Source organism: Nerophis lumbriciformis, linkage group LG05, assembly GCF_033978685.3.
Source record: "Nerophis lumbriciformis linkage group LG05, RoL_Nlum_v2.1, whole genome shotgun sequence".
NCBI lineage: Eukaryota > Metazoa > Chordata > Actinopteri > Syngnathiformes > Syngnathidae > Nerophis > Nerophis lumbriciformis.
The window spans coordinates 47,621,104-47,647,983 of record NC_084552.2 but is presented as its reverse complement, the minus strand read 5'-3'; the positions used below and the strand labels follow the sequence as shown (position 1 = coordinate 47,647,983).

Here is a 26,880-nt window from a genome sequence, read left to right as displayed (position 1 = left end):
TCTCTGAAGACAGTATAAAAATCTGTGTTAAAGGTGTACAAATACTGTTTGTATAATAAGCATGTTATTTTTTACAAATGAGGGTTAAGAGTTCAGTACTGAGAAAAAAAAAGAAAATAATGTGGCTTAAGTACCGTTTTTTAATTGAGCTGCTGCATTTTTTGGTTGGGTTGTTTATTTATTTTGAGTAACTTCTATACATTTCTAAAAGGGGAGGAATGTAATAGTGATCTATGTTTGTCTGTTGCCATCTCCTGGTGAATGTTGGCTATAGCGTACTGGGGTTACTTTTTGGTTGGCCAACGATTTACGTGGTGTTGCGCACCTGATGTCACTCAGGTCCGCATGGAGCTGGAGGGGGCGTGGCTTCCAGCTCCGCCTGAATTTCGGGAGATTTTCAGGAGAAAATTTGTCCCGGGAGGTGTTCGGGAGAAGCACTGAATTTCGGGAGTCTCCCGGAAAATCCGGGAGGGTTGGCAAGTATGACCAAACCCCCCCCCCCCCCCCCCTTTCCACATCCTACACCCCGGATTGTAAATAATGTAAATAATTCAATGTACATACTCTGATGATTATCTTGTGTGATGACTGTATTGTGATGATAGTATATATCTGTATCATGAATCAAGTGGACCCCGACTTAAACAAGTTGAAAAACTTATTCGGGTGTTACCATTTAGTGGTCAATTGTACGGAATATGTACTGTACTGTGCAATCTACTAATAAAAGTTTCAATCAATCAAGGATAAGGTGACTTTTTTAGACCAGTTGATCTGCCGATTCTTTTTCTTTCTCCTCTGCTCCCCCCTCTCCCTTGTGGAGGGGGAGACACACAGGTCCGGTGGCCATGGATGAAGTGCTGGCTGTCCAGAGTTGGGACTCGTGGTGGACCGCTCGCCTGTGCATCGGTTGGGAACATCTCTGCGCTGCTGACCCGTCTCCGCTCGGGATGGTTTCCTGCTGGCCCCACTATGGACTGGACTCTTACTATTATGTTGCATCCACTATGGACTGGACTCTCACAATATAGCTGGTCTCCTGCTGGCCCCACTATGGACTGGACTCTCACTACTATGTTAGATCCACTAAGGACTGTTCATTCACAATATTATATCACTTGACATCCATTGCTTTCGGTCTCCCCTAGAGAGGGGGGGTTACCCACATATGCGGTTTCTCATAGTCATTCACATCGACGTCCCTTATGTGGGCTCTGTACCGAGGATGTCGTTGTGGCTTGTACAGCCCTTTGAGACTTTTGTGATTTAGGGCTACATAAATAAACATTGATTGATTGATTGATTGAATATTATGTCAGACCCACTCGACATCCATTGCATTTGGTCTCCCCTAGAGGGGGGAGGGGGGTTTACCCACATATGCGGTCCTCTCCAAGGTTTCTCATATTCATTCACATCGACGTCCCACTGGGGTGAGTTTTTCCTTGCCCTTATGTGGGCTCTGTACCGAGGATGTCATTGGGGCTTGTGCAGCCCTTTGAGACACTTGTGATTTAGGGCTATATAAATAAACATTGATTGATTGATTTATCCGTCGACAGAATAAGTGTACAATAAACAAACATTTATTTATTTTTTAATATTCCACAGTTATATTGTGTTTTGTTTGTTTGTCTGTTTTTATAAGGGAAATGTATGCAAAATATACGGTGTTGGCAGCACATAAATGCATCACTCGTGCGTTCAGTAAAATGTTGCCTTCCCTGACGATCGGAAATGAGGAAACCAATAGAGGATATATTTGCAACAAACACTTTATAGTTGCACATTTTACGGTAAATTGATCTAAAATATTGAAAATGTAACTATATTCACCCCAAAACGATAATATTGTTGCACTGTGATTTTTTGCGTGGTAAAATGCAATCCATATACACGGTGTGAATGAATTGTAGCAGCCTGGCAGCAGTCCTTGAATGCATCACAGTGCAACTCAGCCTGACCGTGTTGTCCTCCATTGTTGTCAGCTCCGCGCAGGCCCGAAGCAGCGCAGCCGCTCTGAGGTAAGGACCCTACCGCGCAATCTCCAGCTATTTCAGCCCTGGCGCAGCCGCATCATGCAACCCGGCAGCGTTTGGGACTGGAAAGATGCTCTCGTCTTTGCACGTTGACAGCGAGTCGCGTTGTGAATGCCGCGTTGCTTCCATTGCATTGATGTCTTATTGCAGGACAAACAAGCTGAAAAACGACAAGATAGGCGGCAACAGGGCCGCCAAGCCTGTCCTGGCGGCAGCTTTTATTGCGTTATTATCATCCTGTTTTCACGCTAACCTCCCCGGTTATGATAGCATACATTCTGCAACCGTTTAACGTGCGATTATCACAGTGCAATAACGAATTTATTACCGCGTTAAATCCGTGCATTTAATGAAACTTAACGGCTGGAACCGCCAAAAAGGTTAGCAAATTAGCCGGTAAGCTAAAATGTAGAAGATGGCTAGCATAATTAGCATAGCCTAGCAGTAAACAGCTAGCCGGCGAGTACAGTACGTTACAGCCACCCATTGACGCGCTAAAATGCGACTAAGTTTGAGGGGGAGCAAAAACTTTTAAACAAGATTTTTAGATTGGGAAAGGCTTTAGTGGTTAATATAGCTAGTTGCTAAAGTAAACACCAATGTCTTTATTATCCAAACAACACAACAGTAGACAGCTTAACTGTCAATGCATGCACTCACACAAATGTGCCTTTGCCTTTAGTGTACTCCACAACATTAACAACTATGTTGTTACAATAAAAAACAGGAAAATCCTTTATACCTTGTGTTGGTGAATATTGGTAGCATATTTTTGAATAGTCTGGGAGAAGTTGTAAACGACAATCCTTCATCGGCTTATGTCCCGGTTGTGCCTTCTCCTGAGCTGTATTATACATTGGCTTAGGGAACTTTTTCCCCAAAAAAGCCAAGTCTTAAATTCAATCAATTATAAGTTAGGCGGTGAGGGTATACCGATATGAAAAGTTCATATAATGACGGATTATTGCCACCAAATTGATCCCGGTTGTCATTATCACCACTGTATTGTTGAATGTGTTCATACATTTCTTAACACACACTGACATTTTTTTAAGCAAGTTTAATTTGAAAAGATAAAAATAAACAACACACACTTTTCTTCGAAAACCGTTATTGTTCTGGCTTTTTAGTGTTTTTTCTATAATAAAGGCAACATTGGGGTTGTTTGTAATAAGGACAGATTCGACGACAATGCGTCTTGTATTTGTGCTATCATTTAAACGAGCTAGCGATTAGCATGCTCACTGCGTTTCCAAGAAATAAACAGTATGTGTCACGTTGCCATGAGTTTTTCAAAGTGCAGGAATCAGTCACGGTTTTACACTACAGTGGAAACTTGATTTACGTATTTAATTGGTTCCTGAACATTGTTCTCAAACCTAAAAGGTCTTATAGTGAAGCAGAGTTTCTCATAAGAAACAATGTAAACATGAATAATGGGTTCCAGCCTCGGCTGAAGTCCCTGTTTTTTGTTTTATTCTAAAGAACACTTTAAAGACACTATAATGTGTGTATAAATATATATATCAAACCAACACAACAAAGGGACAATGGCTCACCAATCTCTTTATTAACCAAACAACACAACAGCCAGCTTAACTGTCAATGAATGCACTCACACAAATGTCCCTTTGACTTTGCTGTACTCCACAACGTTACCAACCATGTTGTTGCAATAAAAAACAAAGGAAAATCCTTTTTAACTTGTGTTGGTGAATATTTGTAGCATAGTTTTGAATAGTCTGGGAGAATAGTCTTCATCTGCTTATGTCCCGGTTGTGCCTTCTCCTGAGCTGTATTGTACGTTGGCTTAGGGAACTTTTCCCCCAAAAAGCCAAGTCTTAAATTCAATCAATTATGAGTTAGGCGGTGAAGGTAAACCGATATGAAAAGTTAATATAATGATGGATTATTGCCACCAAATTGATCCCGGTTGTCATTATCACCACTGTATTGTTGAATGTGTTCATACATTTCTTAACACACACTGACATTTTTTTAAGCAAGTTTAATTTGAAAAGATAAAAATAAACAACACACACTTTTCTTCGAAAACCGTTATTGTTCTGGCTTTTTAGTGTTTTTTCTATAATAAAGGCAACATTGGGGTTGTTTGTAATAAGGACAGATTCGACGACAATGCGTCTTGTATTTGTGCTATCATTTAAACGAGCTAGCGATTAGCATGCTCACTGCGTTTCCAATAAATAAACAGTATGTGTCACGTTGCCATGAGTTTTTCAAAGTGCAGGAATCAGTTACGGGTTTACACTACAGTGGAAACTTGATTTACGTATTTAATTGGTTCTTGAACATTGTTCTCAAACCTAAAAGGTCTTATAGTGAAGCAGAGTTTCTCATAAGAAACAATGTAAACATGAATAATAAGTTCCAGCCTTGGCTGAAGTCCCTGTTTTTTTTTATTTTAAAGACACTATAATGTGTGTATAAATATATATATCAAACCAACACAACAAAGGGACAATGGCTCACCAATCTCTTTATTAACCAAACAACACAACAGCCAGCTTAACTGTCAATGAATGCACTCACACAAATGTCCCTTAGACTTTACTGTACTACACAACGTTACCAACCATGTTGTTGCAATAAAAAACAAAGGAAAATCCTTTTAACTTGTGTTGGTGAATATTTGTAGCATAGTTTTGAATAGTCTGGGAGAATAGTCTTCATCGGCTTATGTCCCGGTTGTGCCTTCTCCTGAGCTGTATTATACATTGGCTTAGGGAACTTTTCCCCAAAAAAGCCAAATCTTAAATTCAATCAATTATGAGTTAGGCGGTGAGGGTAAACCGATATGAAAAGTTCATATAATGACGGATTATTGCCACCAAATTGATCCCGGTTGTCATTATCACCACTGTATTGTTGAAGGTGTTCATACATTTCTTAACACACACTGACATTTTTTTAAGCAAGTTTAATTTGAAAAGACAAAAATAAACAACACACTCTTTTCTTGGTAGACGAAAACCGATATTGTTCTGGCTTTTTAGTATTTTTTCTATAATAAAGGCAAAATTGGGGTTGTTTGTACCGTATTTTCCGCACTATAAGGCGCACCGGATTATTAGCCGCACCTTCTATGAATTACATATTTCATAATTTTGTCCACCAATAAGCCGCCCCGGACTATAAGCCGCGCCTACGCTGCGCTAAAGTGAATGTCAAAAAAACGCTGCGCTAAAGTGAATGTCAAAAAAACAGTCAGATAGTTCAGTCAAACTTTAATAATATATTGAAAACCAGCGTTCTAACAACTCTGTCCCAAAATGTACGCAAATGTGCAATCACAAACATAGTAAAATTCAAAATGGTGTAGAGCAATAAATAGCAACATAATGTTGCTCGAACGTTAATGTCACAACACACAAAATAAACATAGCGCTCACCTTCTGAAGTTATTCTTCATTCGTAAATCCTTCGAATTCTTCGTCTTCGGTGTCCGAATTGAAAAGTTGCGCAAGCGTGGGATCCAAAAATGGCCGGCTCCGCCTCGTCGAAGTCATCGGATTCAGTGTCGCTGTTGTTGTGCAGCAGTTCTGTGAATCCTGCCTTCCGGAAAGCTCGGACCACAGTTGTGACCGAAACTATCTGCCCAGGCATTTACGATCCACTGGCAGATGTTGGCGTATGTCGACCGGCGCTATCTGCCCGTCTTAGTGAAGGTGTGTTCGCCTTCGGAGCTGTGTGAAAAAAGCCACCCGGCCTCTTCGCGTAAACTTCCCTTAACCACTCGCTCATCTTTTCTTCATCCATCCATCCCTTCGAGTTAGCTTTTATGATGACGCCGGCTGGAAAGGTCTCTTTTGGCAAGGTCTTCCTTTTGAATATCACCCTGGGTGGAAGTTAGCATGGCAAGCTAGAACCACAGTGAAGGATGACTTCTCATTCCCTGTGGTGCGAATATTCACCGTACGTGCTCCCGTTCCACAGTGCAGTTCACAGGAATATCAGTTGCTGTGAAATACGGTAGTAATCCGTGTGCGGATGGAGAGATTGCGTCTTTTTATGAACCGGATCGCTTAGTAGGAGCCATTTTGTGGTCTTTACAGATGTAAACAGGAAATGAAACGTACGGTGATATCCGCGCGTTTTTTCTTCTTCTTCCGGGGGCGGGTGAAGCGCTTCCTGTTCTATGGGGGCGGGTGCTTTCCTTGGCGGTTGCTTGCGTAGAAGAAGAAGCGCTTCCTGTTCTACCGGGAAAAAAGATGGCGGCTGTTTACCGAAGTTGCGAGATCGAAACTTTATGAAAATTAATCGTAATAAAGCGCACCGGGTTATAAGGCGCACTGTTAGCTTTTGAGAAAATTTGTGGTTTTTAGGTGCGCCTTATAGTGCGGAAAATACGGTAATAAGGACAGATTCGACGACAATGCGTCTTGTATTTGTGCTATCATTTAAACGAGCTAGCGATTGGCATGCTCGCTGTGTTTCCAAGAAATAAACAGTATGTGTCACGTTGCCATGAGTTTTTCAAAGTGCAGGAATCAGTCACGGTTTTACACTACAGTGGAAACTTGATTTACGTATTTAATTGGTTCTTGAACATTGTTCTCAAACCTAAAAGGTCTTATAGTAAAGCAGAGTTTCTCATAAGAAACAATGTAAACATGAATAATGGGTTCCAGCCTCGGCTGAAGTCCCTGTTTTTTTTTTATTCTAAAGAACACTTTAAAGACACTATAATGTGTGTATAAATATATATATCAAACCAACATAACAAAGGGACAATGGCTCACCAATCTCTATATTAACCAAACAACACAACAGCCAGCTTAACTGTCAATGCATGCACTCACACAAATGTCCCTTTGACTTTGCTGTACTCCACAACGTTACCAACCATGTTGTTGCAATAAAAAACAAAGGAAAATCCTTTTTAACTTCCATCCATCCATCCATTTTCTACCGCTTATTCCCTTTGGGGGGTACACCCTGGACAAGTCGCCACCTCATCGCAGGGCCAACACAGATAGACAGACAACATTCACACTCACATCCACACACTAGGGCCAATTTAGTGTTGCCAATCAACTTATCCCCAGGTGCATGTCTTTGGAGGTGGGAGGAAGCCGGAGTACCCGGAGTGTTGGTGAATATTTGTAGCATAGTTTTGAATAGTCTGGGAGAATAGTCTTCATCGGCTTATGTCCCGGTTGTCCCTTCTCCTCAGCTGTATTATACTTTGGCTTAGGAAACTTTTTCCAAAAAAAGCTAAGCCTTCCATACACCCTGGACAAGTCGCCACCTCATCGCAGGGCCAACACAGATAGACAGACAACATTCACACTCACATTCACACACTAGGGTCAATTTTGTGTTGAAAAGCCAAGTCTTATCACAGTTAAAAACTTGCTGCGGTAGAAGCCCACTTCGCCAATAAAATCCTCAAAGTGCTTGATAAACTCCTCTGCGGCAGCTTTGTCGGAGCTAGGAGCCTCACCACGTGCTGAATGCCGGCTCTTCTTTTTAAAACTTTTGCAACCACCCAGGGCTTGCCTAAATTGTTCTTCGTGCTGGTTCCAGCATGGGCACTTTTTGGCGACCCTTTTCGCAAATGATAGACTCGGAAATGCTATTAGCTGCTTGCTGTTTCTCATATGTCCACAAGAGCAACAGCTTTTTGATGCGGTGTTGCACTTTCTCTCTGTCCTTGCTAAAATATTTAACCCATTTGGCAAAGTCAGCAACCATACATATTTTTATAATGGTTGCAATTGCAATTTCTTCCATATTTGGGAGCCAATCCGTGCGCAATTGGCGCAACCATGTACTCGTTGCAAATATGCAAACAGGATGTGATATAGGGGCCCCGCCTCTTCAAACTTGCCGTGCCCGTGTGTACAGAAAGTAATGTCATCAAAATGGCAGCTCCATAGGCCTTCCAGCGGCACACAATATCAAATCAAATCAAATCAACTTTATTTATAAATATAAATGAATGAACAAATTAATGAAGCGTTCGTACGTCGAGACATTGGTCGCACACAGAGGCATACTGTATTTGGCTCGATCTGAAGGCTTGTAGACCGAAAAGGTTGAAAATAGAGGCGTTTGTAAATCGAAGTTCCACTCTAATTGCAATTTGAAACAATAACAGTAACCGTTAAGAATTTTACTACAATTTATCATTATTATTACGGTAGTCATTACATCTCTGGATACAGCAAATGAGAAGTAGAAGTGGGCAAATCTACCCCCTCAAAAATGAGATGCTACATCTCACGGGGCTATCAATAAATTCTAATCAACTCCCAACACTTTTTACTTGGATAGTATTCTAGATATTTATTGTGTTAATCATCATTACAGTCACAATTATACACAAGACTAAGCTTTTAGGCAAAAGAAAAATACCAACACAATTATTTTGTAACAATAGTAACACAATTAATTATTCCCTGTATAACATGCAAATGTTTGAGCAAAAAATACTTTAATTACGCAAAATATGTACAAAAATTAATATTCAATCCAATTCAAATCATTTGCCGTTTTTCCCCCAAAGTCCTTCATTGTCCTATGAGTCAATTATATTTGAACAAAACACACCAATATTCTCATCACACTAGTATAAATCCAATACAGATACAAGCCAAGTATTGATAATATTGATATTTGGATCCATCCACTTGTAAATAGAAACATCACAATAGCTGCAACGTACATTCCAGCTGTAAAAAGCCTACTTGTGGTTGACATGTGTTTTTGGTGTGTTTTTTCCCCCCACTTGTACATGTACACTCCTGAGCAAAATCTTGTGAACAATATTAAGATTATGATTAAAGTTATTGTGTGGAGGGATATAGGGGCAAATTAAAAAAAGTACACTTTATTCACTAACTTTATTGCAAAAACAAGTAACTAAGCATAATGCATGATATCCAGTTATAGAAAACACGACAAAACACAAAATTGTAGCTGAGATAGGCTCCAGCGACCCCAAAAGGGAATAAGCGGTAGAAAATGGATGGATGGATGGCTAATATCATATTATACTAAGCCAACAACAGGGAACATTTAAATTTCATGTATCTGTATGAGATAGGCTGCAGCACCCCCCGCGACCGTTAAAGGGACAAGTGGTAGAAAATGAATGGATGCATGTCTAAAAAAGTAAAAATTATGGAACATATTGAGTAATGTACTAACATGAGCATGTTAAAGAAAAAGGTACAGTACAAGCAGTGATGTTTACAAGTAAGCCTGGGGGATATATTGATGTTATCCATCTATTCCAGTTTTTTGTTGCACACTATTTAAAAATGATTCTTTTTCTCCATACTTTTTGCCCCTCAAAAGCTTCCGCAGCTTGCGCCATCACCTTACTTGCTTCACGGCACACCTACTGTGGCAAAATATGGCTAAAGCTAACGAGAGCGAGACGTTTGTTCCAAAGAAAAGAAAAGTGTTTTCAGTACTTTGGTTTTGCTGCAACTGGCGTGGAAGATATGACTGCACATTGCAAAGTATATTTAAAAAAGATAGCAGCACAACAAATCTATTCCTGCATTAGAAACTGAAGCCTCCAGTCGAGTGCGGGAAATACAACTGTTTACAAGGCGAACAAGACGGCAAAAACAAACAAACTACGGGCTAAAAATCAGCCTACTGTGGTGGAATCATTTGATTCAGTGGTTTATTTAATAAGTAGAGGGAAAAAATCGTAAATTAAATTTTTTGTGGAAAAAATCAGAGATAGAATTTTTAGGCCTAGGCCTAATTACAAGGTACAATAAATCCAATTGTAATGTATAGTGTGAGTTCACTTTATTTGTTGGATTTAAAGTCTCCAGTGATGCCTGCATCTAACTGTACACACATGATCCACACTGTAAGCACATGAAATTGATTTGATCTGTCTCCTTACATTATGACATGCATCTTATGTTTCGCCAGTTGTTGTATCCAGCCGTCATGGAGGATCACGCTGTTCACCAGGCAGAGCACATGACCACCATTGAGGCCAGCGCCGTCAGCCAACAGGTTTATCTGCAACAAGAATAAAATGACCTATCGAGTCAACTATCTCACTCCTACCTGCTTATAGGTGCATGTGACCACCTTTGGCGACACATCCATGATGAGCGCAGATGAGGACTCCACTTCCTCGCCTGACGATGACCCCTACGACGACACGGACATCCTCAACTCGGCCGGGAACGATGAGGTGACCGCCCACCTTGCAGCTGCAGGTTAGAATTATATTTTTACGCGGGGTGTCCCGGTCCGATACTGATGTCGGATATTGGCCCGATATCAGCAAAAAACAAGTATGGGATTATATCGTTTTGCATTTAAACTCCATTTAAAGCTAGTGTCGCTTCTGCAAGTGGCCAGAAGATGGAGCTAGTGCATTTATATCAGCCACTGTGCCTCTGTTTTTTTAGTCAAATCATTGTTTACATATTTATTTATTTTTTTACAATTGAAGGGTTAATCGATATAATAAACTCCATTTAGGTCCCGTCGGCATGGCTGCAGCTGCCGCCGTAGCAACTGGCAAGAAAAGGAAGAGGCCTCACATCTTTGAATCCAACCCTTCCATCCGCAAGAGGCAGCAGACACGCCTCCTCAGGTAAGAAGCAAGCACAAAATAATAATTTGCAGTAGGGCTGGGCAATATATCGATATACTTGATGTATCGCGGGTTTGTCTCTGTGCGATATAGAAAATGACTATATCGTGATATTCGAGTATATGTTCTCACGCAGTTGCTTTTAGCTGCGGGGCATTAAACTGCATGCGTTTCTCACTCTTTCCTGTCTCTCCTTCTCACAGAGACTTAAAACAAGCGCACCTTCTTACATATGTCACATACTGTCACGTGAGCACCATCACACGCTCCCGCAGAGCAGACAGGTAGCGACATGGTCACATTAGCTGTGATGCTAACAGCTAACGGTGTGGTTTGAGTGGTAATACGAGAGAAAGAAGGTGCGAATCTGGTAACAAATGGAGGAATAATTAATTCCCAATAAAAACAGCACGGGGTCCATCGTCTGACGGTGGTTTGGCTTCAAGCGGGAATATGTCTTTACATGTCAACATCTCCGTTCGGTGCCACACCAACTAAATGCCGAAGCAACTATTTCCACATCAACACCGTAGGACATATACTATTTAATATGCAGCTAATTTTTATGTGACACTTATTGAAATATCTTGTGTGTCATCATGTACAAAAGTGCGCTTTATTTGTTTTAAATTATTGTAGTGGTGTTCTGTACAAAAAGTGCACTTTAATTTAGTGTTGTTTTGAAATGTCATCTTAGTGACATCATTCACAAAGGTGCACTTATAGCTTGTTTTAAAAATTTCTGACAATCTTGCACTTTGTTTTGGAAATGACATGAATGTTTGTGCCACTGCTTAATAACTTTAATAAATACAGTTTTGCTAAATTGACTTAGTTGTGATTTCCCTCTCTGCATGAAAGTTTAAAATGAGCATATATTAATGCAGTATGAACAAGAACATTTTAATGTAGACAAATAGAAGCATCATACTGCTGTGATTATATGTATCAAGTGTTCATTCAAGGCTAAAGAAAAATATCAAGATATATATCGTGTATCGCGATATGGCCTAAAAATATCGAGATATTAAAAAAGGCCATATCGCCCAGCCCTAATTTGCAGTTAAAATTTTAGGAATGAGAATATTTGATGTTTGTTTGAACAGAAAGCTGAGGGCCACACTGGACGAGTACACTACCCGAGTGGGTCAGCAGGCCATCGTGTTGTGCGTCTCGCCATCGAAGCCCAACCCGGTTTTCAAGGTGTTTGGTGCTGCTCCTCTGGAGAATGTGGTGAGTGCCTGATACCTTTTTGAGCCCTCTGAGCTTCTCGTTTTTAAAAATAAAATAAAAGTGGGTTATGCTCCATACTTCATAGTAATGTAGCACTATTGTCATATATTTTTGTTTGGGTACCCATAAACGATGGAATGCATTGTGGGGGGAAAAAACAGTTTGATTGACCTGACACGTTACAAAGCATCTGTGTTGCTCGGATTATATGTTTTTTCTGTGTGTTACTTTATCAGTTTTAAAGTGTGTACGTGTTCTAATCATGCACATGTGACTCACGGACAGAATCACAGAATTTGCCAATTGCTTGTATTCCAACACGTGACTTCTTCCCGGAATTCAAAACCAGTGGTTATCAACCAAGCTAAGCAGCGCACAAACAATTTTAGTACAAAAAAAAGCTTAAATCTTCCTGCAAAAAAAATCTAACTATGCAATGGAATAGATCCCTATTCTTGATCAAAAAAAGATTTGTCAAGTGAGATCAAGGATTATACGTCAATCACATTCCCAGACATATTGAACTAATGTGCTCCAGACGGCATTTTCACGACAAAACAGATGAAAACTTGGAAAAGCATGGCAGTCCACAACGTGTGTGGCTTGGTCAAGGAAATTGGTATTAAGAATCTCCTGCATAAATAAGCATTGTTTTTGCTCAGGTAAGGTTGAATTTCATGATTTAACTTTGCGTGTACTGATATGTGTTGCTGTTGCATGCGCCGTTTATGAGTAACGTGTTTTTCCCCGTCTTTATCAAAATATAACTATAGATGCCAACGTTGTGTATGTGGTTAAAGCTTCATTTATGATTTTTGCCTTTGGTAAAAGCTTAACCATTTTAGGTTTTGCTCACATTTTTTCTTCCAAAAAGGCTAAATGGCGTCTATTATCCATTGAGAACAGAGCTAGCTTGACCACCACGCATATTTTATGGGCGGAACGTGAGCGGGATTTGAAGTTTGTTAAAAATCCAAGCATTATAAATACGCTATCTACAAAAAAATTACACGAATGTTACGGAAATGTTGTCATCGTGTCTGGGACCGCTCAATTGTCTTTGAAACGTTCAACCTCCCCTCCTAAACTAAACAATGTCGAGACAGCAAGACAAACTGCGAACAAACTACAATGCGAATGCTAGATCAATGCAAGATCAATGTACAAACAGAAAGATAGTCGTAACCTGAGAGGCTACACAGCTTCAAGGCATCTCCACTCAAAAACATAGCAGTCATCAAACGCTCATAAAAACAGCAGCACACTTCTAGCCTTCACAACAGTGCAAAACATCCTGTCTGACTGCTCAACACAATCAAGGTTTCAAAAAAACTAGTTTCCATAAGTACTTTCTACTTAAAGCACTCGTTGGTACATTTATGTTCCAAAATTATTATGCTTTTACTTAAAGGAGACCTATTGCGCAAAACCAACTTTTCTTATCTAATGGTACCTGTTTTTTGTAATTGGGATTGGCATAAGACTCGAAAATGTGAAATTAAACCATGGAGGCAATGCGGAAATATTTATGAACAATCCTGCCTTCTTTCATACTTCCTCCAAACGAGCCGTTTGAAATTTGCACAATTTGTGACGTTTTTCCAATTGCTGACAGCGGATATCTCCATATATGGTAAAGTTTTACCTGGAGAGCTTTGCGCGAGTTCACCATTGTAGTCCAACGTTGTAGTCAATAAGTTCCTTCATTTTTCTCTATCCTCTTGCTGTGGTACAGACAGGCTCATACATGCACATTCATCCTACGCTGTTGCCACTCTCCTGAAGGAATCAATAAAGTACTATCTATCTATTTCTAATACAAAGTAGCATATAGTTATAACTAGAGATGTCCGATAATATCGGGCTGCCGATATTATCGGCCGATAAATGCTTTAAAATGTAATATCGGAAATTATCGGTATCGGTTTCAAAATGATCGGTATCAGTTTGAAAAAGTAAAATTTATGACTTTTTAAAACACCGCTGTGTACACGGACGTAGGGAGAAGTACAGAGCGCCAATAAACCTTAAAGGCACTGCCTTTGCGTGCCGGCCCAGTAACATTATATCTACAGCTTTTCACACACACAAGCAAATACTTGGTCAACAGCCATACAGGTTGCACTGAGGGTGGCCGTATAAACAACTTTAACACTGTTACAAATATGCGCGACACTGTGAACCCACACCAAACAAGAATGACAAACACATTTCGGGAGAACATCCGCACCATAACACAACATAAACACAACAGAACAAATACCCAGAACCCCTTGCAGCACTAACTTCCGGGACGCTACAATATACACCCCCCGATACCACCTGCCCCCCGTCCCCACCTCAACCTCCTCATGTTCTCTCAGGGAGAGCATGTCCCAAATTCCACTCTGCTGTTTTGAGGCATGTTAAAAAAAATAATGCACTTTGTGACTTCAATAATAAATATGGCAGTGCCATGTTGGCATTTTTTCCCATAACTTGAGTTGATTTATTTTGGAAAACCTTGTTACATTGTTTAATGCATCCAGCGGGGCATCACAACAAAATTAGGCATAATAATATGTTAATTCCACGACTGTATATATCGGTATCGGTTGATATCGGAATCGGTAATTAAGAGTTGGACAATATCGGATTTCGGCAAAAAAGCCATTATCGGACATCTGTAGTTATAACTTATATATACTGTATCTATAGACCCGATATAGAAAATGACAAAGAGAAGACGCTGTCAAAGTGGAGCCACGTAAATAAGACCACCCACAAAATGGCGCGTTCTGAATAGACTGTAAGAAAGCAAGTTGAAGATGGTCTGTAAAATATAATATAAGCAAAATTTTGACTAAATAATCACCATTACATGTTATGTAGACCACAAGGAAGTGTTTTAGATGTAGCAAATTATCATAATATGAGCCCTTTAAAATACTGCTCAAGATTGTTCAATGATGTATTGCACCAATTAATGTAAGGATTTTTGCATTTAATTAACATACTTTTACGTTGTGATTTTAACAAAGAAAAGTATTGCTGATAAAGTTTGGGCTTCACTTTATGTTGATGGCATATAATGTCTTATAAAGATTGTACTCTTAGATTTTTTGTTGACACTAAATCAGGGGTCGGAGCTTGAGGATCCATTTTTTTGTTTTATTTTTAAGATATTTTTGTTAGAACCACAACTGATTTGGTATACCGGTACTTAAAAACAACAACAATTTATACTAAATCGAAAACAATGTCACAAAACCGTAATAAGATCCCACTGTTGGATTTTGTGAAGTGTTCCATCCCTAGCACCCCTACGTTATACAGCGCTACATGTGATTTTAATTTATTTTTGGTGATTTTTCTCCAGGTGAGGAAGTACAAAGGCATGATACTGGAGGACCTGGAGAACGCCCTGGCGGAGCACGCCCCCCCCGGGGGAGAGTTGGCCTCCGAGCTGCCCCCCCTCACCATTGATGGCATCCCTGTCTCTGTGGACAAGATGACACAGGTGAGCCTCACACAGACTTTCAAGCACATGCTTGATTTTTTAGACCGTTTAAGTCGCTGGCACATGTAGTAAGATATCTTAACCAGCAGAGGGCGCCAGGTGACATCCAAGCATTGCGGCATGCTTCAGTTCAGAGGTTTTTTCCTAAACTTGTTAATAAACACATGACCTCTGTGAGATAAAGCACTACATAGCAGGTCGCTTTCTCGCCACACGCTCCCACGGGATGCTAACTTGTTTACTGCCGTCAGCGCGGCGTGCTCGCCGGGGGACCGGGCTTGTTTTTCTGTGAGACTGTGTTGGCTCACAGAGGGGAAGGGCTAGTATGTGGAGCATCTGCAGCAGGTGAGCCTATAATTGCCATCACACACAACTACAGCCATGTTAGGTAGGGCCAATATCAGCGAAGCTCCGCTAAACGCTGAGGATTAAGCTGGGTGGGGTTGCTGGGAAGGACGTGCCACTTAACTCGCTGCAACTGTAATTAGGCCATCTGGCTCTTAACAAAAGTATCGGGACAGCTAATGGAAGAACATGTGGCAGGAGGGGGCGATGATGCCATATGCTAAGCACCGCCCCCAACCCAGCCTGGCAGGAAGTGATGACATGACGGCTAACGGCTTACCAGGGCCCCGAATCTGTGCATTTGTACGCTCAGCAATGTCCACAATCTGTCCACACAAGCCATATTGGAGTAAAGGAGAGAAGTCATGTTACAAAAAGTGCTTTACATTGTACCAAAAATGTGTATTAGAGCAGTGGTTCTCAACCTTTTTTCAGTGATGTACCCCCTGTGAAATTTTTTTTAGTTCAAGTACCCCCTAATCAAAGCAAAGCATTTTTGGTTGAAAAAAAGAGAAAAAGAAGTAAAATACAGCACTATGTCATCAGTTTCTGATTTAGTAAATTATATAACAGTGCAAAATATTGCTCATTTGTAGTGGTCTTTCTTGAACTATTTGGGGAAAAAGATATAAAAATAACTAAAAACTTGTTGAAAAATAAACAAGTGATTCAATTATGAATAAAGATTTCTACACATAGAAGTAATCATCAACTTAAAGTGCCCTCTTTGGGGATTGTAATAGAGATCCATCTGGATTCATGAACTTAATTCTAAACATTTCTTCACAAAAAAAGAAATCTTTAACTTCAATATTTATGGAACATGTCCACAAAAAAATCTAGCTGTCAACGCTGAATATTGCATTGTTGCATTGTTGCATTGTAATGAATGGAATAGCCTACTTGGTTTGATGTTCAGTTTATGAACTTACATTCATATTTTGTTGAAGTATTATTCAATAAATATATTTATGAAGGATTTTTGAATTGTCGCTATTTTTAGAATATAAAAAAAAATCTCACGTACTCCTTGGCATACCTTCAAGTACCCCCAGGGGTACGCGTACCCCCATTAGAGAACCATTGTATTAGAGCAACAGACGCCTACTATGTTACTTACATCCTGCCAGGAAGTGATGACAATGATGGTCATGTGAGGCTTAAATTGATGAACCCCTTTATGTAAAAATGTAGCAGATTGTGCATATCCTCATACAAGAATAACTCAACATTAGAGTAATTAAGAAAAGTAATGCTTTGAAAAAATAAGCAAGAACCTGATATTATGGGCGAGTCCTTATTAAAGTGGTCATATTATGAGTTATTCTACATGTAAAACACTTCCTTGTGGTCTACATAACATGTAGTTATGTAGACCACACTAACCAAAGAACAAGTGGTTCTTTGGTAAAAATGTTGCATAGATTATGTTTACAGACCATCTTCAAGCCGCTTTCTGACCGTCTACTCAGGATGCGCAGTTTTGTTGGTTGTCTTATTTAGTGCCTCCACTTCGACTGCAACTTCTTCCCATCAGCCATGTTGTGTTTTTTAGCGCTTCCATATGCAGTCTACTGACATATACAAATTCAACTTTGTATTAAAAATGGCAACAGTGGCGGATGCATGTGGATGTACAAGCCAGTCTGCCCCACAACAAGAGGATGGAGAAAAAAAGGAACTTATTGACTACAATGGCAGACTGGCACTAAGCTCTTTGGGTAAACCTCTACGATACAGTATATTGATAATCCGCTGATGTCACACCTGGTAAAAACGTCACAAATAGGGCAAATTCCAAGCGGCTCGTTTGGAGGAAGTATAAAGGAAGGCAAGATTGCTTTATAAATATCCCCGCAATGCCTCAATGGTTTGATTTCAGCTACCTATAGGTAGGAAAATTTGTGTTTTGCTTTTGCATAACAGGTTGGCCCCTCCACTCCCCAAGCAACGAAACAAGAGGCGATGATAATTAGTGTTTGAGTGCTCGTCTCTTCGCTGCAAAGCACAGCAATCAACGTCTATATTTTGTCAGGGTTTTTTGTTGTTGTTGTTTGCGTTAACAAGCTCCAATAAAGAGGCTTGAAGTTTTCCCGCACTTTAAAAGCTTTACACTTGGCCGCCAAGGTCTGTCTGACATGTTGGTCTGGTGCCACGCTCATAGATCAGGCTCTTTTTAGAGCTGCTATTTGCAGGCCCTGACTGCTTTAGCAGCACGTTCACGATCAATACGCACCTCAAGGGCGTCATCCTCATCTTCTTACGCTCCATCACAGGCCCAGCTCAGAGCCTTCATCCCGGAGATGCTGAAATACTCGACGGGCCGGGGCAAGCCCGGCTGGGGCAAGGAGAGCTGCAAGCCCATGTGGTGGCCCGAAGATATCCCCTGGGCCAACGTGCGCAGTGACGTGCGCTCCGAGGAGCAGAAACAGAGGGTGAGGTCATGTGACAGCAACAACTCTGTGTCTCATCACTTTTACACAAAAGAATGAAACGCCACAATAATGGCATAAGAATTTAAATTTAAAAAACAAAAACATGGTTGGTTATAATTTTAAATTATTAGTCATTAAATCCATTTTATTTTGACTACAAAAAGAGGAACTTTTTACTTGTATTTTCTACACTAAGTAAAACAATAATATCAATCGAAATACTATAAAATTTAATACAAAAAAATAATGACCAATATGTTTATATAATAACAGGACACATTTTTTTTAAAGGTTTTTATTTGTATTATTTTTTTATATCGACTTTTGATTTTTTTTAATCAATTAAGAATCATTCCAAAAAAAATAATTAATTAATGCTTATATAAATTGGAAGCAAAATATATAAATTGGTCACAATACAATCGGTAGAAAAGGGATGGGTGGATAAATGTATGTCATACCAACTTTATTTTGGTCATATACATTTAAATTACGAAAATAAAATGTTTATTTGTTGAATAAAAATGTCATAAAATCAGTCAAAATACTATCAAATATTTTTAAAAGATCAGCAAAAAAAATGTACTTATATAAATTGATCATAATAACAATATTTGTCATTAAATGCATTTTATTTTGGCCACACAATAGCAGCATTTATTTTTCATTAATGTATAAACCTTGGAGAAACATACTAAAATTATTAGAAATAGCAGGAAACATAAATATTGTTTTTTTATATAAATATATTGGTCATTAAATACATTTTATTTTTAAAATACCTGTGAGTGTGAATGTTGTCTGTTTATCTGTGTTGGCCCTGTGATGAGGTGACGACTTGTCCAGGGTGTACCCCGCCTTCTGCCCAAATGCAGCTGAGATAGGCTCCAGCACTCTCCGCGACCCTGAAAGGGACAAGCGGTAGAAAATGGATGGATAAAATGTTTTAAAAAATCAGCTAATACTAAAATTGTTCACAAAATATATAAATTGGTTCTATTATAAATATATGTCATTAACTACATTTATTTTTTGTTTTATGAATACTAAGGAAAATGCCATAAATAATTTAAAAACAGGAGGAAATATATAAATTGGTCATTAGATATGTACATGTTATATATATGCCATTAAATCAATAAAAGTATCGCCAATTATTTAAACCGATGAAAAGAAGCTTTAGTATTTTCTTTTTATTCCAATTTGATACTACCCCATTTTCCGGACTATAGAGCAGTGGTTCTTAACCTGGGTTCGATCGAACCCTAGGGGTTCGGTGAGTCGGTCTCAGGGGTTCGGCGAAGCCTCTGCCGCGGAGGTCATCACACATTCGACTCATCGTGTAAATAAAAACTTCTCCCGATCGGCTTATTATGAATACGGCAACAGCAGAAGTCACACTGATTTGCAGGTGTGTAATTTGTTATGAGTTTATGCACTGTGTTGGTTTTGTTCTTTGAACATGGTGATGTTCATGCATGGTTCATTTTGTGCACAAGTAAAAAAAAAAAACAACCTAACTTTGTCTTGAATTTGAAAAAAACTAAACATTTTATTTTTCACTAAAGTGTTCCGTGAATGCGCATATAAAACTGGTGGGGTTCGGTACCTCAAACAAGGTTAAGAACCACTGCTATAGAGATTGTAAGGCGCACTGCCGGTGAGCTTCTCTATTCAGGTCTATTTTTTATACAGAAGGTGCACCGAATTATAAGGTTGATTAAATCATATTATGATTTTTTTTCCTAAATTTAATACACTTCCTTGTGGTGTACATAACATGTAATGGTGGTTCTTTGGTCAAAATGTCGCTTTCTGACCTTCGCTTCAGGATGCGCCATTTTGTAGCCGGTCTTATTTACGTGGCACCACTTCGACAGCGTCTTCTTCTTGTCATCTTTGTTGCACCGGTGTAGCATGCAAGGACCCACTATGCCGGTAGTTTTTAGCGCTTCCATAGCGAGATATAAATTAGAACTTTACGCTACTTTATATTAGAAATGTTAACAGGGGATAATGAATGCCCCATAACAAGAAGGTAAATAAAAATAAGAAGCTTATCGACTACGGTATCGGCACAGACTACCATGTCGGACTGCTAATAAGTGCAATTTGCAGTCCTTATACACACACCATAATAATACTTGTATGTTGAGGCACAGTACGTCTGGCTATGGTAGCCGTAATGCTCCAAGATTTCCAGCGATGTGGCTTCATAGCTTACCAAAGTCGTACTAAAACATTTTGACAGATTTTTGAGCGCTGTGTTTAATGTTCTATATTCTCAATGGAACATTTAATTTGTCTACACGTATCGCTTATGTGTGACTGCCATCTACTGGTCACACTTATCATTACACCATGTACCAAATAAAATAGCTTCAGGGTCGGTAAGCACAACCACAATTATTCCGTACATTAGGCGCACCGGGTTATAAGGCGCACTGTTGATTTTTGAAAAAATTATAGTATTTTAGGTGCGCCTTATAGTCCGAAAATACAGTAATAAGCGTCACAGCATTAGTAGGATGTACCTTTCTGTGTACCTAATAAAGTGATCCATGGAATGTATTTGCTGTTCCCCTCAAGGTGTCTTGGACGCAAGCGCTACGGACCATCGTAAAAAATTGCTACAAGCAGCACGGTCGTGAGGATCTGTTATACGCTTTTGAGGACCAGCAGATCACCACCACAACCACCCAGCACCACCTAACCACCGCGCAGAGCATCGCCCACCTGGTGCCGACACAGACGGTGGTGCAGACCATCAACAACCCCGACGGCACAGTCTCGCTCATACAAGTCGGTACGGGCCACACGGTCGCAACGTTGGCCGACGCCTCAGAGCTGCACGTTAACTACTCCACGGTGGCGGACGGCGAGGTAACAACACGGCAGTCGCATTGTAAGGACTCTTGGAGACAGGTTCCGATAAAAAGCGCCTACCGTCTCTTCGAGGTGGAGTCGAACTGGGCCACCCTGCAAGGCGGCGAGATGACAATCCAAACCACGCATGCCTCAGAGGCCACGCAGGCGGTGGCGTCGCTGGCTGAGGCCGCCGTCGCCGCCAGCCACGAGATTCCAACAGGAGCCACCGTCACGATGGCGCTCAACAGGTCAGTTGGGATAACATAATTTGTCATGAAAGTCGGATGTCGTCTTATATTTATTATAAATCTAATCCATTGTTATTATGTGGTGATAATACAAATTTGAGTTTAAAATGTAGTTTGCAGTGTCACTGTTACCGTATTTTTTGGACTATATGTCGCAGTTTTTTTTAATAGTTTGGCCGGGGGTGCGACTTATACTCAGGAGCGACTTATGTGTGAAATTATGAACACATTACCGTAAAATATCAAATAATATAATTTAGCTCATTCACGTAAGAGACTAGACGTATAAGATTTCATCGGATTTAGCGATTATGAGTGACAGATTGTTTGGTAAACGTATAGCATGTTCTATATGTTATAGTTATTTGAATGACTCTTACCATAGTATGTTACGTTAACATACCAGGCACCAATGTTCCCTCTAATTGTTCATGTGTCTGAGCAAACACAAAAACTCCCTGAGCATTCAGTGGAGCACATGTGAGCAACATCACACGTGGCAATACCAGCAGCACACCTGTCTCAAACCAATCTTTTATAATAACACTCAAATGAGAGGAGTCATTTTCATGAGATTATTTTGTAATATTAGTGATTTGGCCAACTTGTAATGAAAATAAAAGAAATCTTGTTTTGCATAAGCTATGGATTAGAATTGTACAATATGTCTGGGTGGGGGTCCTGCTTTGGAAATCATTTGTACCTCTTTCAGAGATCACATTTAGTTGCCCTTAAACATCCTCATGTTGCACAATGAAATGTAAGCATAGGATGAAGTGTGCATTCCTGTAACTTTCTCTAGTAACAGCATTCCATGATTAATATAAAGAAATTAACATTAATAATAAATGACAGTAGAATAAGCACACATATGACTGAGGAGTCATAGTGTAACTTTGTGTGGTGTTTGAGTTGTCCGACTTTTTGTGTGGCCATAAACGCACCAGTAGCTTAGTGGTATGCGTGTTGGTGACAGATGACAAGTTGGTTTTGGCCTGGTTTGTACGGCAGAAAATGACTATTTTTTTGAGATAGAAGTTTTTTACTCATGTTTTTGGTGTGGTTATGGCCGAATATAAACAGTTTTGCTCAATAAAGTGATCGATATAATTCCTGTCCTCGAAGCATCTCGATAGATCGATGTTCAATTGAACGGTGTTGACGAACACCGTTAGGGCCGCTTGTTGTCACTGTCACTCAGAGTTGCATTGCAAAATTACACAGAATAAATGTGTTTATTTTATTTAGAATTCAGATGGGATTTGATTTGGTGCGCGGCATATATTTGCTGTGCGCAGAGGATGCTTGAGCAGTGCGCAATTGCGCAAGCGCACCTTAGAGGGAACGTTGCCAGGCATGTTCTCAGTTGGTTATTTATGCGTCATATAACGTACACTTATTCAGCTTGTTGTTCACTATTCTTTATTTATTTTAAATTGCCTTTCAAATGTCTATTCTTGGTGTTGGGTTTTATCAAATAAATTCCCCCCAAAAATGCGACTTATACTCCAGTGCGACTCATGGGTTTTTTTCCTTCTTTATTATGCATTTTCGGCCGGAGCGACTTATAGTCCGAAAAATACGGTAATTGGTTCAGGACATGACCATCCATCCATCCATTTTCTACCGCTTATTCCCTTCGGGGTCGCGGGGGGCGCTGGAGCCTATCTCAGCTACAATCGGGCGGAAGGCGGAGTACGTACATGACCACAATAAATTAATTTCTGCAAAGTAGGAATCATTAATTATAAATCAAATATTTTCATATCTAGAGCATACGCACGATTACGACCTTCTTAATATATTTTTCAAATTTTTTAGTGCCCTTTAGATATGAAATAACACTCATAGTCACCTTTACTCTCCTTTAATTCAATATAGTAATGCTGTCTGAGTCTGAGCCAATCAGTAGCCACAATACACAACACAGTGCGCTGTGATTGGTTTGGTCTCCTCTAGTTTTGATATTTTTACTTCTTTTAGACATTTTTATGCTTGAAAATGTCTTAAAATGCTGTAATTGGGCCTTACTTTCACATTATGCTAAAATGTAATCAATATACGGTGAAGTACGGATAACTTTTGGACAGCAAGACTGTTTTTTTGCGTTGCTAGGCTAACAAGCTGACATGTCAGCTGCGTTCTTGGCGTCATAGCGACATCTCACCTGTGGCTTTGTCCCAACGGGGCTTGTTACCTGCACCCACCTGAGTCCTTACACCCCCACCCATCCTCGCCTGAGTTTGCCGGAACATTCTTCATTCAGTCGCCATTAGTTCATAGCTGTAGCCGGCGTGCTAAGAGGCTCCAGCTAATTCGGTCGGCCATGATCTGGTTAATAAAAGTGCTTTGTTAGACCCCGCAGCACCTGCCACCTTCAGAAGTCCAGACTGGAAAAGCCTCTTAAGACTTTTACCAACCCCCCCAACACACACACCCTAATAACTTGGCGCATAAACAGTGTCTACAATTCTGCACACGTAAGCCTTACAAGGGCTGACACTTGAAATGTCTACTACGGGTTTTTACATATTGTGCTCTATTTGTCGCTAACAGTGAGGCGGCGGCCCATGCGGTAGCAACGCTGGCCGAGGCCACCCTCCAAGGCGGGGGTCAGATCGTCCTGGCCGAGACGGCGGCCGCTGTCGGTGCGCTAGCGGGCGTTCAGGATGCAACAGGTACACTTTTATGTTCATCACTGCAATGTTATCATTTGTGCTCTTTATGTGTCTTCCACACCACAGGGTGGCCGTACATTTGTGACAGTGACATTTTAACGATGGCCACTAACCCAATTACACTCCTAAGCAGCGTGACAAAAGTTTAAGCTAGCATCCTCGAGGCTAATCTAGTCTGTGCTGATGCAACAGATGGCGAGGTTTTTGGGTACGCAATTTGTGGCGTCACATCTTCTCCTTATGCTATGCTGGCACCGTGACCGTAATGATGACCTCCTTCATGCAGGGCATTCCTGTTATGACGTATTTTGAGTAATAGATCTATTACTACTAATAATAATAACACACAGTGTATTACTTGAAGTGTATGGTTTAATATTGACAGTACTTTGTTTCACACTAATTTATTTTAATGTATTTTTGATGACTTGGTAGTTGAAGAACATGATTCCACAATTTAATTTATTTATTATTGTGTTCTTATTTGTAAACGTCAACGTGTCCAATCAATCAATGCAACAAATGAGCTCTCAGCGCCAAGTCAATCAATCCGAGTAAAGCCGTCACCGGTTCCCGGGGGGTTGAAGAGCTTTGATCCACTCAATTACAAGCGCATGTTTCATCACCGCGGGGTCCAGCTGTCGCTAGACGTACCTTCATGTTCTCAAGGTTCAACATACGCACTTTGATCTTGTTTTTTACAAAAATAAGAGCTTGCTTTAGTTTAAGTTTAAAAGTCGAAAACTGTTTGACGACAAAGACGAGAAGGGCAATTGACCTTAGCTAATCACTGGAGTGGAGAGCAGGGTTTTGAAGTGATTGGACACGCACACACACACACTTCTAGCCTCTTAGCAACCATGTTGTGGAGTGGCCTATAAGCCCTCCTCCACACTGTCGCTAATCAATCACAATTAGCCATTCAAAAGCAAAGACTTTTTCTACTTTACATTTATGACAAGCCTGCTTGTGACACTGACAGCTTGCAGGGTGGAGCCCCCGCCGCCCCACGACAGCAGGGGTAATCCCCTCCAGGCACACCCAGCTGTGGGGTGGCCATTTTCATGCCCAAACATAAAAGTAACCCTGGGAATTTTCTTCCAGGTCTGGTCCAGATCCCCGTTAGCATGTACCAGACAGTGGTGACCAGCCTGGCGCAAGGCAACCGGCCCGTGCAGGTTGCCATGGCGCCGGTGGCGACGCGCATCGACAGCACGGTGACGCTCAACGGCCAGGCGGTGGAAGTCGTGACCCTGGAGCAGTGATGCACCCCTCTTACTGTGTACAAATCACTTTTCAATTCCAGCCATCATCCTGGGGTTTAGGTATTTATTTCCTCTTTAACTTTGAACCAACCAAAACTGCTGAACCTGCACTCCTTTCCTTTGTGCTTGTAATCATCATCGCCATGACGACAAATTACAGCTCTTTGATGTGTGCTCAGGAAGTACAGCAAGTCTTTATTTTTACGTCGATGAATTGCTTATTTGCAGTAAAGACGGGCTTACTATATGACTCCAAAATACAAAATATTTTCACGTTTTAGCCTTTCTATCCATAATGTATTTTGAGCATTCTTATTGTTACCAATCCACTTGTCTGAGTGTTGTACAGATTGTAATTCCCTGTGTGGAATACTTGTCATGTTTTGTTTACATGTAACATTAAAGTTATAATAAAATGAAAAAAACTAAGATAATTGATCTAAGTCACATTGGGTAACAACAGCCATTCCAACAAATTGATGCCATTTGCTTGTTAAAATCATTCATACCGGTATATAATAATAAATAATAAAATACATCAGCCAACGTGAGATACACGGGCTTAGCTGCTTACGTGCAGTGATTTCTCCAGATTCTCTGAACCCTTTGATGATATTTCGGACCGCAGATGGTGAAATCCCTAAATTCCTTGCAATAGCTGGTTGAGAAAGGTTTTTCTTAAACTGTTCAACAATTTGCTCACGCATTTGTTGACAATGTGGTGACCCTCGCCCCATCCTTGTTTGTGAATGACTGAGCATTTCATGGAATCTACTTTTATACCCAACCATGGCACCCACCTGTTCCCAATTTGCCTGTTCACCTGTGGGATGTTCCAAATAAGTGTTTGATGAGCATTCCTCAACTTTATCAGTATTTTTTGCCACCTTTCCCAACTTCTTTGTCACGTGTTGCTAGCATTAAATTCTAAAGTTAATGATTATTTGCAACAAAAAAAAGTGTTTATCAGTTTGAACATCAAATATGTTGTCTTTGTAGCATATTCAACTGAATATGGGTTGAAAATGATTTGCAAATCATTGTATTCCGTTTATATTTACATCTAACACAATTTCCCAACTCATATGGAAACGGGGTTTGTAGAATGAGCAAATACATGAAATGTAACATTAACGCTAATAGCATGTTGACAATAAGCACATTTAAGTGATTCAACAACAAAAAAGATCAAACATACAAACAAATAATTTCATTAACAGGACTGTGCAGAGATTTGAGCCCCCGAGTCATAGTTGACATATCAAATATGCATAAAAATATTACTTTTGTTCTTTCCATGGCCTGCGGACGACATAAATGGTGCAACTTCCTGAGGACCATGTTACTTAATACTTCACATTTTTCAGTGTGAATGTTAACTTGTTAGTTTTTTGTAAAGAAGTAAACTTCAATTAGGCTTTATAGTGGAACCTCGATTTACAAACGCCCCCATTTGCGATCTTCCCGGTTTACGAACCTTTCCATCGCACCAAATAAGCCTGTGTGCAAACCATGTCTCAGCGTACGGACGCTTCATTCATTTTGCATGCCGCTTGAAGCCATCGGAGGCTGCCATGTTGATGACATCACTTCCTGTACAAGCGGACACGGCCAATTTGAAGCGGCCGGGCCCCCTACGTCACATCCTGTACAACCGGAGAGCTTCGA

The 26,880-nt window shown here is 40.3% G+C and overlaps 1 protein-coding gene and 1 long non-coding RNA gene across 4 annotated transcripts in view; one reads left to right on the top strand and one right to left on the bottom strand.

Moving 5' to 3' along the window:
- Positions 1-1,926: 1,926 nt before the first annotated feature.
- nrf1 (nuclear respiratory factor 1) lies at positions 1,927-26,017 on the top strand. 3 transcript variants are annotated; one of them, XM_061959459.2, is made up of 11 exons: positions 1,927-2,024; positions 9,963-10,049; positions 10,114-10,258; positions 10,527-10,641; positions 11,748-11,874; positions 15,233-15,373; positions 17,995-18,153; positions 20,743-21,036; positions 21,112-21,269; positions 23,826-23,947; positions 25,052-26,015. In XM_061959459.2, exons 1-11 carry the CDS (start codon positions 1,938-1,940, stop codon positions 25,210-25,212), a joined length of 1,596 nt encoding a protein of 531 aa, XP_061815443.1. In that variant the 5' UTR covers positions 1,927-1,937; the 3' UTR covers positions 25,213-26,015. The 3 variants fall into 3 exon arrangements, with proteins under 3 accessions (XP_061815443.1, XP_061815441.1, XP_061815442.1); XM_061959457.2 differs by having other exon boundaries at positions 20,743-21,269; positions 25,052-26,017; XM_061959458.2 differs by lacking the exon at positions 1,927-2,024 and adding an exon at positions 9,757-9,897 and having other exon boundaries at positions 20,743-21,269; positions 25,052-26,017.
- Positions 9,877-26,880, bottom strand: part of LOC133605987 (uncharacterized) — a 32,474-nt gene continuing 15,470 nt past the window's right edge. The window contains exons 3-6 of the long non-coding RNA XR_009815207.1: positions 18,936-19,058; positions 17,955-18,104; positions 10,128-10,252; positions 9,877-10,055 (exon numbers count right to left, since the gene is read on the bottom strand). This is a non-coding gene — a long non-coding RNA (uncharacterized lncRNA). The remainder of the gene's footprint in view (positions 10,056-10,127; positions 10,253-17,954; positions 18,105-18,935; positions 19,059-26,880) is intronic.